Source organism: Aspergillus niger (assembly GCF_000002855.4).
Source record: "Aspergillus niger supercontig An11".
Classification (NCBI taxonomy): domain Eukaryota; kingdom Fungi; phylum Ascomycota; class Eurotiomycetes; order Eurotiales; family Aspergillaceae; genus Aspergillus; species Aspergillus niger.
In genome coordinates, this window is record NT_166526.1 from 2,396,583 (window position 1) to 2,414,937 (window position 18,355).

The window sequence follows — 18,355 nt, forward strand, 5'->3', positions numbered from 1 at the left end:
CTGCTTCTTATCGATAAGGAGAGAAAAAGTTGCACGGCCAGCGACATCATACGCTTCGTCACAGCTAATCCTGTGCCATTGAAGACTACGTTTCGGCCGTACCTCTGAAATACTGTCCAGCGATCGCAAAACCATGTCTGACGGAACTCCCAAGCCGTCCGCTCTCGCCGCCAAGGTGGACAAGAAGCGCAAGCGCCAGGCCGAAGACTCCAAGCCGAACGACGCAAAGCCGACTGGCAGCACCAGCGAAGGCCCGAACAAGAAGCGCAAGGGCGGCAAGAACTTCAATGACCGGAAGAACAAGGGCAAGGGCAAGGGCAAAAAAGATGACAAGGGCAAGTCGGATCAGAAGCCCGCTAAGAAGGAGCCTGTCGATACCAAGGTGACGGAGACCAAGGGCGGCATCGATGAAGCGATTGGAAAGATGGACGGCCGGTTGTTGGCCGATCACTTCGTGCAGAAGGCTAGGCGCCATAACAAGGAGCTGAGTGCGGTTGAGCTTAGTGATCTGTCTGTGCCGGGTAAGTTGGGTGTCTCTGATACTGGAGATTGGAGTACTGACGGGAATAGATTCCGCGTTCCTGGATACGTCGGCGTTCGAACAGACCCGCTCCCTGGAGCAGCTTCCCGCGTTCCTGAAGGCGTTCAGCCCGAACAAGGGGGCTGACCTTGCGAAGGCATCGGAGGAGAAGGGTACCCCGCACACTTTGGTTATCTCTGGTGCTGCGCTCAGAGCTGCCGACGTTGTTCGGTAAGTCCATGGAAGCTGATAGTGAGAAATGATAGGCGGTGCTAACATTTCTGAAGGGCTCTCCGTTCGTTCCAGACTAAAGAAGCTATTGTCGGAAAGTTGTTCGCCAAGCACATCAAGCTGGAGGAGGCCAAGCAGTTCCTGGAGCGCGCACGGTACGTATCCCTTGTGTGATTTATGACCATCGCTAATGATCAATAGCACGGGCATTGGAGCCGGCACCCCAGCTCGTATCTCGGACCTTATTGAAGCAGGTATGTTGAAGATGAACTATGAATATATGTAGCAGGTCTAATCGTTACAGGCTCCCTCAAGTTGGGTGAACTAGAGCGCATTGTCATTGACGGATCCTACGTGGATCAGAAGCAACGAAGCATCTTCGACATGAAGGAGACGCACCTCCCGTTGTTGCAGCTTCTCACACGGCCAGAGTTGCGGGAGCGGTACGGCGCAGCAGAGAAGAAGATTAAGATCTTGGTCTTTTAGCGGTTGAGTATATCATATGGCGTTACGAACGGGCTGGCATCGTTTTATTTGCTCATGTATAAACCTGGGAGTTGTTCATAGAAGACAAAAGTGACATTCACACTGATGATCTTTGAAGCTACAGACCTTGAGACTAAGGTTGAAACAAAGTAATATTATAAGCTAGAGTCCCGGGGGTTTCTAGGAGGTTGGTCTGAAATTATAAGAAAGATTTGTGAGAAGAAGAAGATGAAAGCTGGAGTTATGGTACTTTATATAGATCAAACACAGCAGTGGAGCCATAGAAAGAAGGATTACAGTGTAGGGCTTTCAATACCGTGGTATTATACTTCAGCATAGTGCTGACACTCTCAGCAGCCTCCTGTGCAGGACCTTTGTCATTACCATCATTAAAAAGAGCTTCCTGATGTTTGTCTTTATTCCCTATCTCCATTTCATTGTCTTCTAAGCCGTCGGCATCTCCAGGATTCTGGAATATAGCGACAAGAGACAGATACTCCGCTGAGAAGAAACATGATAAAAAGGAAAGGCATAGAAGCAGAATGCTTTCAGACGGGTTTGAACACGCAAGGTTCGGGGTAAAAAAATTGGATGGGATCCTGGTTTTTGTTTTTGGGGACGTCATCCTGTTACCAGAGTTCCCAGTTCTCCCCAAGGTATATCATGATATACCTATCACCTTTTCTCACTACATGCATGCAGAACCCTTTAAGGCGAGTTCGAATGCGCAAATTTCAAAAATAACATTTGTAGGGGACTTGGTTTCAATTGACGCAGTCATTAGTTGTTCCCAGTTGAGCCAACATGACCTCGAAATCCGTATGTCATAATTTCCAAGCTGAATATAGTACTTTTTCAGTTGAAACCAACCTATGTCAACATTCTTCGCCTGTATGTAGGTTACTCGACTTTGAACACCCTTATTGCTTGCAGGAGTCATTGCCACGTTTAAGTTTTCTGTACCACTATCTGACGGGATATTGGGACAAAAGATGTATGTGGTGGCCACCGAATGTCTTAGATGGTTATCACTGCTTTATTTATTTTACTATGGAGTTATCTCCAGCTTAATTTTTGTATATTATTAGTATCCTGAGCAGATCCTTCTGATATATATGTTACTGCAGGTCGTTAGTTTGCTCAGAACTATAGCAATGACTCCAATCTAACTCTTCCCAACACTTAAATCATACAACGTGACATCAAAGCATATTGGGAAACATGTCATCTACAACACTATTGTGCACATCTCACCTCCAGCACAAAAAGAACTACTAGAAATATAGTCCACGTAAACTAAATCTCAGTTTCCCCAGTATATCCCCGATATCTGGGCCCTCATATGTGTAAGTGTAAGGTCGACTCGAGCGGTCGATACCACACTGTTGGAGGGTGAACGAGTTCAACCTGGGCATATAGTCTTTCATGAGCCAAAGTAAGGCTTCCCAGCGCACTGGAGTGTGGCACCAGCAATCGAAGAAGCCCACAGAGACAAGGTACCGACCGTTGACTCTCAACAATCTGAGGAGGTCCTCCGAATGGACGGCAACAGAATGAAGCTCTAGATGTTTTAATCGAGGAAAAGGACCGGCCTTACTGAGAGGTGACAGGGAGTTCCTATTCCGTACAGGGCTTTTGCAACTCTCGCTGAAGATGAGGCGCTCCAGACACGGCGCCTCCTTGAGGATCTGGCAGACAGCGGGTTCCACAGCTTCACCACAGCGAATGGTTTCGTCGTCGACAATTTTCAGGGTGTGTAGGTTTGTCCAGCCGCGAATCATGTTGCAAGGCTCTTTAATGTGAAAGAATAATCTGTCATTACTCGAGCTAGCGCCAACTAAGATTTTGGCTCGATCTGGCGGAACAGAGAAGGTAAGCTGCTCCGGATTAATGTCGGCTTCTGCAAGGATTTGAAGCAAGATGTTGATGTATTCACTCTCGGCCTGTATCTGGGTCACTGTTGCCTCTATGCAGATCTCAAAGCTGCGACAGTTGGTGAGAGAGTACTTGAGGTCGTTCATCAGGGTATGGATCTCTGGTAATTTCAAGGAAAGTTGCATGAACTCGCTTTTGGCGCTGAGTTTTTCACCAGGGCAGAGATAGCGCCATGGATACACGACTCGCATGGCTCGTGGAATGTGGCAGAGCTCAGGGTTCGAGGCGATTGTATGGATTTTTTGAATGCTCGAGCGAGTTAGCTTTGTATGAAGTGTCGGTAGATGCGGCAGGATGAGTTTGAAAGCGAGGGTGTATATCTTCCCCTCCATCTCTTTGGAGATCAGCCGAAGGGCAAGCATTTCGTTTGTCGGGAGGTAGGTGACCACTTCCCACCAGAGCTCGGGCAGGAGCTTTTCGAATGGGGCCTCTCCTTTTGCATAAACGAAAGGTTTCTTAGGTTTTCTGGGGCCAAAATGCTTCCGTACTGGTAGGAAATAGAACTCCATGATTTAGTGTCACAGATGGCACAGGATAAATTGGTGGATGGGATTCGAGCTGTACATATGTTGGCGCAGACGCAGATATAGCAGTCATGAGGAGTAGAAAAACACTACAACAGGCCATCCGTTTCATTTATGTTCGAAAGTGTAGTTGTCGAACAGGTTGTTGACGCTGTTGTGGCTTGCAAGTGAAACCTTTTTGGGCGGGAAATCACCTGGTCCCATTACAGTGAATGATGCATCAACCACTACTAGAGTTTAATCGCAGAAAAATTTCTCTTGAACTACGTAATATGGGAAAGATCCGGTCATCTCTTTCCCAAAACACATACATACTATCAAGCAACCCCAGCCTGTTAGGGCTCTGTTGTGATAGCCAGCCGTGGACACGCAGATCTCCAAACTAGAATATCATTTATAGAATGTCATCCAGTTTGAATATTGGTAGGCTATCTAGTAGACCTGTAATACCAGTAATAGTTCAGAAAAAGGAGTCAGCAAAGATCCAACCTTGCGGGCTGATAATGCCGGTTCGACGAAGACAATCTCCGGCATTCAGATTATCCTGACTACGAACAGTTTTAAAGATACAACATAAGGAAACATCCATCTAATTCTGGGTTGAGATGTAGAATCCTACCCCCTTTTGGTTCTGGACAACGCAGAACGATCAGGTGCAGCAGCGTAGCACAAAGGATAAGGTAAGATGCAAAAATGTGAAATGTGAAAACGCATAAAGTTAAGATATCAGATGTAAGATGCTGAGATACTATTAGATACAAACGCCATTGATTATTACCATTGCAAAGCCACCACTGACGTGGCGAACGCTTGCTGACACTAGGTTCTGCTTCCCCTCTAGTGGACAGGAGTGGGGGTAGAAATATACAATCAACACTGAAGGTATTCCAGTCGACAACGGGATCAGACATTTTGGCAGATCATCTCCAGCAATCCATCCCTCTCATTTTGAAACAAGTCCCCATATCTCGTACCTCCAGCCAGTTTAGGCAGACTCTAGCTTTGTTACAATAGTGTCAAAGGACTCACCGCGTTCACTAATCTTCGCTGACGAAGTCAAAAGCGTCATTACGGCGAAGCATATTCTACACAGCAGCTGGCATTGTAAGCAGCAGCAAGAACAAGTTCGACTCGAAAACGCTGTCTATCTTGATGTCTATTATATCCTGCGGAACCAATGTTGACAACCACTGTGTCCACTGTTTAACGTCTGTGACAAGTGACCTTCGTTCTTGTTGGCTGCTATTGCATATATCGGTCGATCACCCATTTGAGGAGACAGCCATAGTTGAAGGCTTTATTGTTTTCAATCAGGCACCATTCTCTTCCTTGAATACGGCTGACTTGGGAGGTGAGACAAAAGGGAAGCTGACGGCAGACAGGCAATGTCATACTTGAACTTCAAGAAGTCCACATAGCAAAAGGGTCAGATAATCAGTCTGCCCACAGTAAAGGCAAGGCAATCCCCTCATATGATTTGTTGAACTAGAAGCCATTCGGAGGCAGTTCTTAGCCAATGGAATGGATCATGGCAGCGTCGAAGCTGTATACCACCCGAAATGCGTTTGACCACCGGACCAAGTTTATTTTAGGTTAAACGATGGCCATGTTTACTGATCACCTGTTCAGTCGGGCAAAAGCAGTCGCAGAATGTTCTCCACTCTCCAGGGACAGATGACGACAAGAAACAAGCATACTATGATATCATGCGAAGAGATGCTATGCTCGCAGATTGAGGATGAATATAGCCCCAATATATGTCATAATTTAATATATCGGACCAATGGCCCATGGTGGAGACCGAATATATATTAAAGGACATATATTGCTGTTCTGCATCGTATTAGAAAAGACATATGTCCTCAACTTTGCAAAACTTGGGGCCAGCCACATAGTAAAATGATTGTTCATAGTGATAAGAAACTGACTCGAAGCATGCTTCAAATAATGGTTTACGCCAATGATAGCGTACGTGCTCATACCGTGGTGCAGAGGAAATCCCACCGCGATGCTTACTACCCTTGCTACGAGGTGTCTTGGGCAATAATTACCCACATTGGCTAGCTGTTGTCTTGGGCCCAATCTGGTGCATTTGGCGTTTATTCCCAGCCTTGCATTTGTTCCCAGCCTTAGTGGGCATTGTTTGAAGGGACCATTGGTTGTACATTCACACGAGTAAACGAGAATCTGGTAGAAGCACCTTCATCGAGTAAGAAAACCAGCAGTGGTGATATGAATCTTTGCTCCACTTACATCTTGCTTGAGAAGAATTCGAGAGTGTCTACTAGTTCGACTATGGTATGTTCAGTTTCACAAGACATTTGTACTATGAACTGCAAGCCTTCGGGCGTTGTGGTTATGGAGCTCGGCGAGAATCCAATCCCGCAAAGCTGCGTCTCTATCCGTATTGTAATTTGGTCGACGATATATATAGTAGTAGTGACATTGCCGCACCCCAGGAATAAAAGAGCCAGTGACTGGTGAGGTACACATTAAAAGCCCCGGGTACACGATATACGATATCTGTTTGTACCTCGCGCGTGCCTGCTCATATCGCAGGTTTGTAGTATTGATGTCAAGAGAGCCATCAGGGGAGTTGAACAATACAAAGTAGTATCACTGGAGTATTCCCAAGCATGGGAGCTTTCTACAGATGTAGTGATCGTCACATTTATTCAGCACAGCTGCATATTTAGTAGCTGTTTGGAATTGTAGTTGTTGCATCACTCTGGAGGATCTATCATCCCGTGGATAGTATGTAGGGTTTAGTGATTGTTAAGCTCGGATCATATATAATTGAAAGGAGATACCAGTCTATGCTAGGCTAGTATCCAGTAAATACGTAGTGGATTACTACTAGTAGTAAGTGTAAGACTGTCTTGCTTCGTTTGACCTTCCAGAAGATTGGAGACGATGTAATGTAGAGATGGAGGAAGAAGAAAAGACGGAAGCAGCTGGGAGCAGAAAAGCTGAAAATATATACCCTTTAGTCCTGTATTCAAGAGATTAGGCTTGAATAGAGATTAGTCAATGCATAGGCATGAATCAAGTAAATGAATGGAATAATGCAATGCACTTATCAATCATCTAAATATCAATAAGCCTTACCATAAACAGGTGAATACAATTAATTGCCCTATACTAAGTTAATGCCTAAGGCACAACAATATACATCCCCTTCCTGAATACCAGGCACCTAAACCAAAATCAGGCACCACAACATCCCCCACTCACCGCTTCCCAGCTCCGCCCGGCAGAAAAAGGAAATTTCCAATACCGCCGATCAATCTACTCTTGTTGCGATCTCTTTCCCACACCTTTATTCTATACCAATTCCTCATATATTTACTTTTTACCCCTAATTCACAATGGGCGACAAGAAGCGCAAGCTCGCCGAGGAGGCCACCTCCCCCGAAGTGAAGAAGGCCAAGCGCGAAGACAAGAAGGAGAAGAAGGAAAAGAAGGAGCGCAAGGCAAAGGAAGTTGTCGAGGAGGTTCCTGTTGTTGAGAAGGAGGAGAAGAAGGAGAAGAAGGAAAAGAAGGAGAAGAAGGACAAGAAGGACAAGAAGGACAAGAAGGAGAAAAAAGAGAAGAAGGAAAAGAAGGAAAAGAAGTCCGAGCCCGAGCCCGAAGCCATGGACGTCGACGAGACCCCCGCCGAGAAAGAGAACCAGGAGCCCGAGGCCGAGCCGGAGGTGACCAAGGAAGAGAAGAAGAAGGAAAAGAAGGAGAAGAAGGATAAGAAGGACAAGAAATCCAAGAAGGAGAAGAAGCAGCAGCAGGAGGGAGAAACGAATACCGAGGCTCAGCCTACCAGCGAACAGACCGAAGAGCCTGCTGAGCAGGAGGAACAGCAGAATAAGAAGAATGTGCGGTTTATCTGCTTTGTCGGTACGTATCCAACTCTTTCCCGATGCCCCATATAGACCCGACCAGATACTAATATAAATTCGTATAGGAAACCTCCCCTACTCCGCCGACAAAGAGTCCCTCACCAAGCACTTCGAGAAGATCGCCCCCGTTTCCGTCCGCGTAGCCACCCAGGTCGACAAGCCGACCAAGTGCCGCGGCTTCGGCTTCATCGAGTTCGACAACTACGACCGCATGAAGACCTGTCTCAAGCTGTACCATCACTCCATGTTCAACGATGGAAAGTACCCGCCGCGACGGATCAATGTGGAGCTGACGTGAGTTATACATACCGACTATTATATTCAGCAGCAAACTGACATATATGCTATGTAGTGCCGGCGGTGGCGGTAACTCCAAGGACCGGAAAGACAAGATCGAGGCCAAGAACAAGAAGCTTTTCGAAGAGAGACAGCGCAACGCCAAGGAAATTCAGAAGGAGAAGAAGCGGTTAGAGCAGGTCGAGGAGACGGGTGTGGATGACTATGCTCATATTCATCCTAGTCGGAGGCCCCGGATGGCTTAGACGTAGCGGATGATTGTTGCTGCTGCTGTTGTTTGTTGTCTTTTTGAACTCATTGGATTAAAAAGTATCTTGTCTTTGCTTGTTTGCTTAAGAGATATCCTCTTCCGTTTCTCTTCCCGTTTCTGATGTGCATATTTTGGATGATGATGAGAAGTCAGGCACGGAATATAACATAGATCTGGATGATTACCCTACAACCGAATATTTCATATAGTAAGTAGCCAACCAACCGTGAAAGTAAGATCTGTAAAACCCCAGAAACCCGTAAGTCACGTTCATTGAGTGGTATTGTATGGCATGTTACATCTTTATACTGCATTAAAGGGAGGCGAGGAGGGGGACAATGAGAGGCAAGGTTATCCTGAACCCGAAGAAAATAGAGAACAACATCAGGATCATGGCACCAAAAATGGACGAGGAACGGGGCACACAAGGCAAAAAGAGAAGAAAAAAAAAAGATCATCAAGATGGGGCCGGCACAGGCCCCGTAACCCAGACGCCGTATTAGTTGTTTATATTATTGGGAAGTCGAACATGTCCCTTTGGGACGATCTACAGAATCACGCATTTCTTGTTCTTCGGTTTGGCCGCAGGCCGGGGATTGAGCACGGCGCTATGTGAACGTTAGTCCCCCAATTCCAGTAGTATATGGGTTTGTTCGAACATACCGAATCGCCTCGTCGAATACACTCTTCAGGTTGCGCTGCGTCAGGGCCGAACATTCGAGGTACTTGTGTGCCCGGATTTCCTTGGCCACGGCCAGAGCTTGTTCGTAGGAGACGGGCTCCATCTTCCGCTGTCGGAGAGCATCTATGGTACCACGGTCGTCTCGAAGGTCGAGCTTGGTGCCGACCAAGATAATGGGGACGTTGGGGGCATGGTGTTCAATCTCCGGGAACCACTACATCCGTCAGGGTCAGTAAGCGGGTCTCCGGTCGGTAGGGATGGTGAAGGAAGCACCTTGGCTTTAACGTTGTCAAAGGACGGCGGGCTAACGATGGAGAAGCAGATCAGGAAGACGTCGGTTTGCGGGTAGGACAATGGGCGAAGACGGTCGTAATCTTCCTGTCCAGCAGTATCCCAGAGTCCCAAGCTAATCGGTCGGCCATCTACCATGACACTAGCGGTGTAGTTATCAAATCTGCGGGAATCCGGTCAACACACGAGGTCCGCATCAGACGAGGAGTATCAGGGCCCAAGGGGGGTACGGACACGGTAGGGATATATTCGCCGGGGAAAGCGTTGGTCGTGTACGAAATCAGGAGACATGTCTATTGTTCGATTAGCAACAGCGATAACGAAATCGACCGATCTAGGAAGCAAGAGGGGGGGAGGGAGGGGGGAGAGAGAGGTCGAGCTGGTTGAAAGGGGAGCAACATACTTTTCCTACCGCACCATCACCCGTCACCACACACTGTGTGCACCAGCGCTCCGTTAGCCGCAATCTGACAGACGGACACGCAGGTGGATGATGCTGACCTTGAGGGATTGAGTAGCTGGACCAGTGGCCATGGTCACGTCGAATTGAGGCGAGGGATGGGAAAGTAGCCCTCGATAATATATAGGTACAGTAGTAGCGACACGGGCGAGAGGGACGAAGAGGGTATTGGATTTATCGCAGGGAGCTTAAAGCGACGGGGGGGTGTTATTGGGTGAGTGTTTACTGAATAGTGGCTTGACGGGCGGAGAGAGAGAGGGACAACTCGAAAGCGGGTATCTGCGAAAGGGCAAGGCTAATGGTTGAACCGGTCAGGAGAATTCGCAACCCAGGCGGAGATAGACACGGAAGAATATCGACACGAATGATAACCTCGAACCGCGCTGATGGAGCAGGAGGGAGTCACGAAGAAAAAATAGTATAATAAGAAATGAATAAAGAAATAAAAAGGGCAGACTGCACGCAGCACTGAATCACACACAGACAGGGAGGAAAAGACGGGGGCGGGGGGTTAAAGGAGGAGGAAGAGGAAGAAGGTGAGAAAGTAGTTAGTGAGTTAGTGGAGTGGATAAGGGAAAGAGAAGAGGGAGGGAGAGAGAGAGAAGAAGAAGACAGAGAGTAGCAGACTAGGAGGGGGGCAAGTTGAATGGAAATGGATCAATCAGTTCCAGTTCGGCTTTTGGTGGAGAATCTTGGTTGGGGATGGAGAACAAGAAGAAGAACAACCACAATACCGACAATGAGGATGGGTGGATGAAGAGATAGGTACTGGATAGCTCACCTTGCTGGAAAGATAGCCACTGGACAGGTATCACGGATTATCACCAATCATGGACTGAAGCAAAAGAAAGGGAAAAGAATGGGGGGAGTCTTGGTCGGTCTCCTTAGTGTTGCTGCTGCTGCTCACTGACGCTCTTTAGTCCTGACTAGTGAGTAACTTAGTAACGTAATCAACGGTCGGACGGGCCACACGGTCAGGCGGGCCATCTGGTAATACTATACAAAAGATATCTTTTTAAACATAATATATCTCTACCATCCAGGTCTAGAAGAATTAGATTTCTTCTATATAGATTTTAAATAATATAAATAATATCTATATACCTTCTAAAAATGAATATACTTTTACTTATGGACTTATCATATTACAATATCTGTATTTATATGTATTATATAAGAATCTGGTTTCATTATCAAAGTAAAAATTCTAAAAATCTGAAAAATTCATGGAATACTTATTCTTATATATATAAACTATCTACAAAGTTAGAGCTTCATAGAAGTAGTACTGGTTGATATATAATAGAATCAAAAAGACATCTTTTATATGGGATTTCAGGATGGCCCGCCTGACCGTGTGGCCCGTTCGACCGTTGATTACGTTAGTCGTCGTGGTAGTAGTAGTAAGTAGTAGAGAAGAAGAGAGGAGCATGGCTGGGAGAATCCTCGACCTGCCACCAATCACTCCAGCTCAACCAATCCCTCGTTTCTATCCTACTAACTAATGAGATATACTAATTATAATCATCACCATCATCATAACCACCAACCCTTTATCTTGATTTCCTCCATCCCATCCCAGCCAGAGGGAAGATAGATCTCCGGAAAGGCAGAGAAAGAGAGAGAGGGTTGGGTGATCGACCGCTGGGAGCCAAGGGACGGCGCTTGCAGAGCTGCTGGTTCAGGGGGAAAGAAACGCATCCATTGGCGATGCTGCCATAGATACCAACCGCACAGTTCATGACTTTGGATCCAATCGTCTAGTACTGTTCAACTCCCTAACCCACGGACCACATCCCATCCCCATTCCATATCTCATCCCATCCCATCCCGTTACCTTCTATCCCAACTAGTTAAGACGTCTGACCGCCACCACCACCACCACCACTAAACCAACCAACCAAGCACAGACAGTAAGTAAGTAGTAAGTACAGTAGTACTTTCTAATATTAGAAATAAAAAACACACCCCCCCAGCCTACACTACTTAGAGATGCGTCCTACCTACAGTAGTCTACATGTTACTTGCTGTAACCGCAGATAGGATGGGCGCCCCGCTCACCCTTCCGATCGAATGGCAGTCCGTCCTGGAGGTCGTCTATTCTGGGCATCTGCAAGCCTTGGGTTTCATCACCCGATTCGTCGCGTGGCATGAAGGCATTATTTTCCCTGATCTTTTCCTGGAAGAGAATTAGTCTAGTAAGTATGGTACTTTGAAGCATGGTACTTTGGGATTTGGTCTCGTGACGATAGAGAAGAAGATGATGGTGCTTATACTTGTGGTACTACCCTGGATCGGGTCGGGCCTATCCCGACAGTAGTACTGACATGAAAGTATCTTTCTCTCACCACCACCACCACCATCATCATCGTCGTCGTCGTTGCATGGTGGCAGATCTATCTACTGATCAAGTCAAAGTTGGTGATCGGATGAAAGTTGTTATTATCGCAGTAGCTCTACAGTATTCCTTCCATGTAGTTAACTCCGTCTCCATCGGCCTGTCAATGTATGAAAGAAAACCTGAAGAGAGGAAGATAGGTCACTAAGTAGGGTGGGGTTACTAGTCTAACTTACTGGGTGACACAATTACTACTCCGATCCGTGAACTCTCTAGCATCCTGTCAGTCAATTTTAACGCTATCAATTCTCAATGGTATCTAGTGGGAACGTCATAAGCATGAACATATGTACAGAACAGCGTACAAGGTATCCACAGAAATATAAATGCCTTTCCTTTTCATCCTCTTGTCCATTTTATCACCCAGTTTTAGCTTTTTCTTTTTGTGTGTACACTGCTGTCAATCCGCACGAAACAGAAACTCCCACCGACGCCTGAGATGCAATGCGTGACTTGGCCTACATGACTGGGGGGGCAACAAACGTGTCCGGAATTCCATCAAAGACCCAGTTGAGCGAATCGAAGACCTCCGAAAACCCGGCTTCGCTGATAAAGGCCCCTTGGTCGAAGTTCGGTGGGTAGATCAATCCCGGGTCCGCCAGCGCCTCTTCCTGCTGCTGCCGAGTCATAGGACCGGCCGTCGCGGAAACACTAGGGTTCGCCATAGTAGCTATACTAAGTTAGTGGATACTATCCTCATCGGGACTATGATATACATACCTTGCGGATCCTCAATGCTCTTCATAGGGCGGAATCGTTGGCGCCAACGCCAGACAGTATCATAAACATGGCTCATGCTCATCCGGCAGCGCACTTTCAGCTGCAGGGCATCCTCTCCTGCTGGGCCCTCGGGGCTACCAGCATTCCACATTTGCGCCAGAATGTCAGCCAGGCGCACTGGACGGTCGTGGTCCATGACACTAATTCTCCTGATAGCCGAGATGGCTCCATTGAACAACAGTTTCCCATGTTCAAAGTCAATGTGGCGTCGAAATTCACTCTTCAGCAGCTTCATAAGGGCAAATGCGGCGGAAACAATCATCTGCAGAATGTAGTTGGTGGCATGCCCGATAAGCTCTCCAGGTAAGGTTTCCAGGTCGAGCACACGACCGAGGAACGATGTGGTAGCGATGAATAGCTTCGTCAGATCATCACTTCGTGCACTAGAGCCTAGGAATACAAAGTATCGTAGATGCAGCTCAGCTGCTCGTAGATGGATCATATTAATGTCTGCAGGGCAAGTTAGTATCTGCCAAACCATATCAAAGCATGCGGAAAACTAACTGGAGATATCGCGGCCAAATTCAACCTCCATGTCCCGAAGCTCATTCTCCAAGAGCTGTACAATCAGCAGTTTCTCTGAGCTAATGAACTCCACCGGGTCCGGCTTGCTGCTGTATAGTGCTTTAGTCACACGGTCGCAGAACTTCTCGATACGCAGTCGAGTCTTGAGGTCTTCGGAAGGGTGATAGTCTGCATCTCGAAGCGATGCGGGCTCGAGTGCCCAGTCGTAGATGGTTGACGGAGGTTGTCCGTAGCCGGTGGCGACGCTGCTACAGTTAGCATGTGCCAGCGATAGAGATCAGCAGACTTACTTCTGAGCCACAATGTTACAAATGACCCACGTCTGCAGACGATCCTTGACGGCCTCGCCTTGAACCTCCATCCGGAAAGTGGTGAACTCCTCCGCTTGGACTGGACGGTGCAACCCAAGCTGCATGGATATCTGCATCATTAGCCCGCTCAGCATAAAGGTAGCATCAGTCCTCTGGCTGGTAGTGGGCAATGGCCAGGTACAGAGAAGGCAAAGAGCCTTGACCACACGGTAGTCTTGGGGAACTCCGGTAATGGTAGACCAAAGCAGTCTGCTGAAAGGCCCCGAGAGCGCGCTGAGGAGGCCGGGTTCCGAGGGCGCTCGTCGGCTAGCGACACAGATAATAGACCAAGCCTGCAAAGGACAGCGGCGCAGATACTCATCCGGAGGCTTCTGCGGGTTCAACAGGGGAAGAAACGGGTGATAGTACTTGAAGAACCTGGATGCCTGTAAGCTACAGTAGCATGGAAAGGTGGGGCAGGTATATTACTGTTCAAACAGACGGGCAACCCTTGTCCTGGACAGCGAGACATCTTCCAGCCTCCATGGGTTATCATCTTGGGAAAGAATAGACCCATCTCTGTGCATGGTCAAAGGGGTAGCCATAGGCTGAGGCTCCAACGGCGCCGACAGCGGCCGCGCTCTGCTCGCAACTGCCGCATCAGGAGGACAGAATACATCCTCGGAACACTGGGAGAGCTCGTCGCTGCCATTGGCTTCTACAGACTGCGACTGATCACCAGTAGCAAGCCGCCGCCGGAGCTCTGCGATCTCCCGTTCCATTTCAGCATTACGCCTGCATATATGACTGGTCAGGCACAACGAGGTCCAATAGGGAGAGGGAATAAAAGGTTGAGAGGCTACCTTCGTTTCGAGATGCGTTTAAAAGTGGGCTCGACTTTGCATTCTATTTGAAGCCGGCGGCAGCGCGAACAAGCGTCCGCGGGAGTCTGCACAATGTCGCATCGAAGCTATGAAATCGACAAGGTCCATGTTCAGCCAGTCGTATAGATGAGATAAGATGGGGCGAGGTGGAGGAGGAGGGAAGCTAAGCATCGATAGTGATATGCATAGATCCTCTCATCCGAGACACATGGTAGAAAGTATAGCGAAGGCCGGGAACAGAATTAGCTTACCTTTTGCTGTTTACACTCATTACAGGCCTTTCTACAGCCACCCCTCCGCTTGCCCGTGATGGCGGGGATCTTCTCCATGCCGCAAGAGTCTAAATTTTTGGACGCGAAGTCGAAGCCTGTCACCGGCCGGGGCAGCCTCGGGGTGCTCCGAAGGTCGCTAGAGGAGGCCGGGGGTGTTATCAGATTGGCATGCGTCGCCAACCCAGTCGGTGCGAGGACACCCCGGAACTCCAGATCCATCAGTATAAATCAAGAAACATCCGACGGTCTTGGAACCGCGGGACCCGTTAACACATGCAAAATGATGAGCGCAGCAGATAGGAACCAGCGTGCAGGTGCCGGAAATCGGCAGAAAACTTTGGGTGGGTTTTGGTGGGCGACGGAGGAAATCTCTCGCGAATCTCGGCGGTTGCAGCTGAGTCAGCTGGGGCTGCCTGGATTTGAAGTCAACCAACTATATAAAGATGGGAAGACGGAACGAGTTAGCATTCTTTCGATCCAGCAATCAATTCTAGAACTGAGGAAAGCTTATCCAAGTACCCATGGTAAGTACATTCCATACTCCACTCTTGATACGCAAAAAATCGGTCTAGGTACCTGGAAGAGATATGGTCTGGAACGAAGCACCGTAGGACAGATCATTGGTATCTGACATTCCAGACAAATGACGTAGGTGTGTATCGATACTGCACATGTTAAATAATCGTCTGATTTGCAGTGAATCCAATAGTTAGATAACAATCTCTGTAATAATGATGGAAACAAATGATGCAAGTGATATCACTACTATCCGTCAAGTAAGTAGATCGATGCCCCAAAGTAGACTACGGTAAGGAACAAACGCATCATCAGGAACCAGTCACTGACTTTGGAGTGCCTCAGCCACACACACCACCTCAGCCTCCCCCACGGCAGCCTTACCCGGAATAGCAACTCTCCAGCTGTCGGGAGTTCGTAGGCTTCCGCAATAACCCCCGAGCTTCTTACTATCCACCACTATCAAACTATATACCCACTCCCACTCCCACTCCTTCCCCCTCAACCAACCCGTTCAGTACATCTGTGCTTCTTCTATCTTTTCGCTCATTAGTCGCCTTGACGCCTTTCCCGCACAACCCCCCATGGCAGACTCCGCTTTACACGATAGTCCAGCGCATGACCCCGATGCGCCACCGTCCAGTGCCGGGTCTACCGGCCACCCCGGAGCTCTAGAGCCCCGTCCCGGTCCAGCCCCTATGTCGGAAGAATTGAAGGGTCGTCTGGACAAGGTCGTCTATTCTGATGTGCGTGATGTCCATGGCATGCTTACGAGATAGACCGTGACGTACTGATACGAAAGATCCCCTCATATATAGATCGGTGTCACCACTCTCCTGACCCGACTGAAGCAAAGTGTCTCCTCGGCCAAGGTTCGTTTCAGGTTCCACCCCCACTGCTGTCAGGGTAACAAAGAAAGCACACGGACGCTAACCGACGACGTCAATGGCTATAGGATTTCTCTACTTTCCTCAAGAAACGGTCATCTCTGGAGGAAGAGCATGCGCAAGGCTTGCGCAAGCTCTCTCGTTCCCTTCACGACTCCGCTTATCGCAACGAGAACCGCCAAGGTACTTACAGTCAGAATTACAATGAACTCAATCGTTTCCACGACCGCATGGCGGACCACGGACTTCAGTTTTCCGTGTCTCTGCAGCAGATGGCCGATGATCTTAATGAACTCGCGTCCAATATTGAGCGGGGCCGTAAGCAATGGAAGCAGACCGGACTGAGTGCGGAGAAGAGGGTCCTGGAAGCGGAGACTTCTGCGGAGAAGGCAAAAGCAAAATACGAATCGCTTGCTGAACAATACGACCGGGTCAAGACTGGCGATAAGCAGGGTGGAAAGTTTGGCTTGAAGGGTCACAAGTCGGCTGCGCAGCATGAAGAAGAGCTGCTGCGCAAGGTTCAGAACGCTGACTCTGACTATGCTTCCAAGGTCCAGGCTGCACAGTCGGCGCGACAGGAGCTGGTGTCAACCCTTCGACCTCAGGCTGTACAAAATATCCAGAAACTGATCGCGGAATGCGATTCTGGTCTTACACTGCAGTTGCAGAAATTTGGTGCGCTCGAAGCCCACACTTTGTTGTAAGATACTATGCTAACGGTATCATAGCAACTTTCAACGAGAAGCTGCTACTTGGACAAGGCTTGGCCATCAGCCCGTTGAAGGATGGTTCGGCAAATCCGGCTCTTGCTCCAAAGAGCTTGTATGAAGTCGTGTCTCAAATCGACAATGAGAAGGACTTCAACGAATACGTTCTCAGCCATGAGCGGAACCCTGCTGCTGTGACTTCAGACCAGATCCAGTACAAACGTCATCCGGTGAGTCCTGCATGTACCGATGCCGGGATGTTCTTAGCTAAGTCCTGAATTCCAGACGCTTGGGGGATCTTCTGGGCCCGTTGTGCCTGCTTCGCAACCGAACACGCAGAATAAGCGCCAGTCAATGTTCTTGCCCCAATCATTCTCGCAATCAAACCTCCTTTCTTCTACTCCAGCATCGTCTCAACCCTCCGCACCAGCACCAGTGTCCGCTCCCGCTCCGGCCCCCGCTCCTGCGCCGGCACTTGCATCTCCCCCGGCCACTGAGTCATTGCCATACCCACAAAACCCCGATTCTTACTCGTCTCCGCCTTTCCAGCCTCCCTACCCAACGTCGAGTTCTGAGCAGCAGCATCTAAATCAAGCTCCTGCGCTACCGGCAAAGACGCCGCTAGGTCCAGCCGGGAATGGCTTCCAGCCTAGCCCTAATCTTCCTCCTTTGAAGCCGGTGTTTGGCGTATCTTTGGATGACCTATATACCCGTAATGGGACAGCCGTTCCCATGATTGTATACCAGTGCTTCCAGGCTATTGAGCTTTTTGGGTTGGACATGGAGGGTATTTATCGACTCTCTGGTAGCGCAACTCATATCAGCCACATGAAGGCGCTGTTCGATAATGGTGCGTTTTGATCACCCTACTTATTACTTTCATATTGAGCCCTAGCTAATGAGTGGGCAGATTCTTCGCAAGTCGATTTTACCAACCCAGAGAACTTTTATCATGATGTTAACAGTGTAGCTGGACTTTTGAAGCAATTCTTCAGAGACCTGCCGGACCCGCTGTTCACATCACATTTCTACACTGACTTCATTAACGCCGCCCGTAAGCAACTCAAATCAAGGTTGTTTGACCACGAACTAACCACTTTTATGCAGGCATCGACGATGACATCCAGCGCCGTGACTCACTTCACGCGTTGGTCAACAACCTTCCAGATGCTCATTACGCTACGCTGAGGGCCTTGATACTGGTATGTCCACTAATTCAGCCCTACCCTTTTCGAAGACCTCTCAACTAACACATCAAAGCACCTCAACAAAATTCAAGAGCATTACACACAAAATCGGATGAATGCAGGAAACATTGCCATTTGTTTCGGGTAAGTCATGACACTCTCGACCTCTCTATCTCTTGCCGACTAACAATTTCTAGACCCACCCTTATGGGTGCCAACTCCGGCGGTAACATCGCAGATGCCGGCTGGCAGGTCCGAGTCATCGAGACTATCCTTGTCAACACGTTCCAAATCTTCGACGACGACTAGATCCATCGTCTTTGACCAACGACACGCAAGT

At 48.4% G+C, this 18,355-nt stretch overlaps 6 protein-coding genes across 6 annotated transcripts, besides 1 other annotated feature; 3 read left to right on the forward strand and 3 right to left on the reverse strand.

The window, feature by feature from the left end:
- Positions 1–133: 133 nt before the first annotated feature.
- On the forward strand, positions 134–1,237 carry An11g10000 (uncharacterized protein; the record flags this gene model as incomplete). The annotated part of the gene is made up of 5 exons (XM_059750532.1): positions 134–521; positions 571–751; positions 808–906; positions 953–1,005; positions 1,041–1,237. 5 exons carry the CDS (start codon positions 134–136, stop codon positions 1,235–1,237), a joined length of 918 nt encoding a protein of 305 aa, XP_059606397.1.
- Positions 1,238–2,511: 1,274 nt separating this feature from the next.
- An11g10010 (uncharacterized protein) lies at positions 2,512–3,681 on the reverse strand (the record flags this gene model as incomplete). Its single annotated transcript, XM_059750533.1, has 1 exon — positions 2,512–3,681. One exon carries the CDS (start codon positions 3,679–3,681, stop codon positions 2,512–2,514), a length of 1,170 nt encoding a protein of 389 aa, XP_059606398.1.
- A 3,383-nt stretch (positions 3,682–7,064) lies between these two features.
- An11g10020 (uncharacterized protein) lies at positions 7,065–8,131 on the forward strand (the record flags this gene model as incomplete). Its single annotated transcript, XM_001394924.1, has 3 exons — positions 7,065–7,587; positions 7,655–7,883; positions 7,942–8,131. The coding sequence occupies 3 exons, from the start codon at positions 7,065–7,067 to the stop codon at positions 8,129–8,131; spliced, it is 942 nt and encodes a 313-aa protein (XP_001394961.1).
- Positions 8,132–8,683: 552 nt separating this feature from the next.
- An11g10030 (uncharacterized protein) lies at positions 8,684–9,643 on the reverse strand (the record flags this gene model as incomplete). Its single annotated transcript, XM_059750534.1, has 6 exons — positions 8,684–8,744; positions 8,800–9,032; positions 9,092–9,251; positions 9,344–9,402; positions 9,513–9,545; positions 9,611–9,643. The coding sequence occupies 6 exons, from the start codon at positions 9,641–9,643 to the stop codon at positions 8,684–8,686; spliced, it is 579 nt and encodes a 192-aa protein (XP_059606399.1).
- An 870-nt stretch (positions 9,644–10,513) lies between these two features.
- Positions 10,514–10,952: a mobile genetic element (Remark: Vader is flanked by 44 bp inverted repeats (IR);~Title: transposon Vader - Aspergillus niger).
- Positions 10,953–11,589: 637 nt separating this feature from the next.
- On the reverse strand, positions 11,590–14,344 carry An11g10050 (uncharacterized protein; the record flags this gene model as incomplete). Its single annotated transcript, XM_001394926.3, has 8 exons — positions 11,590–11,748; positions 11,796–11,965; positions 12,144–12,187; positions 12,430–12,637; positions 12,688–13,197; positions 13,252–13,517; positions 13,563–14,000; positions 14,052–14,344. The coding sequence occupies 8 exons, from the start codon at positions 14,342–14,344 to the stop codon at positions 11,590–11,592; spliced, it is 2,088 nt and encodes a 695-aa protein (XP_001394963.3).
- A 657-nt stretch (positions 14,345–15,001) lies between these two features.
- Positions 15,002–18,324, forward strand: An11g10060 (uncharacterized protein; the record flags this gene model as incomplete). Its single annotated transcript, XM_001394927.3, has 11 exons — positions 15,002–15,242; positions 15,473–15,494; positions 15,788–15,980; positions 16,053–16,106; positions 16,190–16,796; positions 16,850–17,058; positions 17,114–17,678; positions 17,739–17,882; positions 17,936–18,030; positions 18,089–18,159; positions 18,213–18,324. 11 exons carry the CDS (start codon positions 15,002–15,004, stop codon positions 18,322–18,324), a joined length of 2,313 nt encoding a protein of 770 aa, XP_001394964.3.
- Positions 18,325–18,355: the final 31 nt, after the last annotated feature.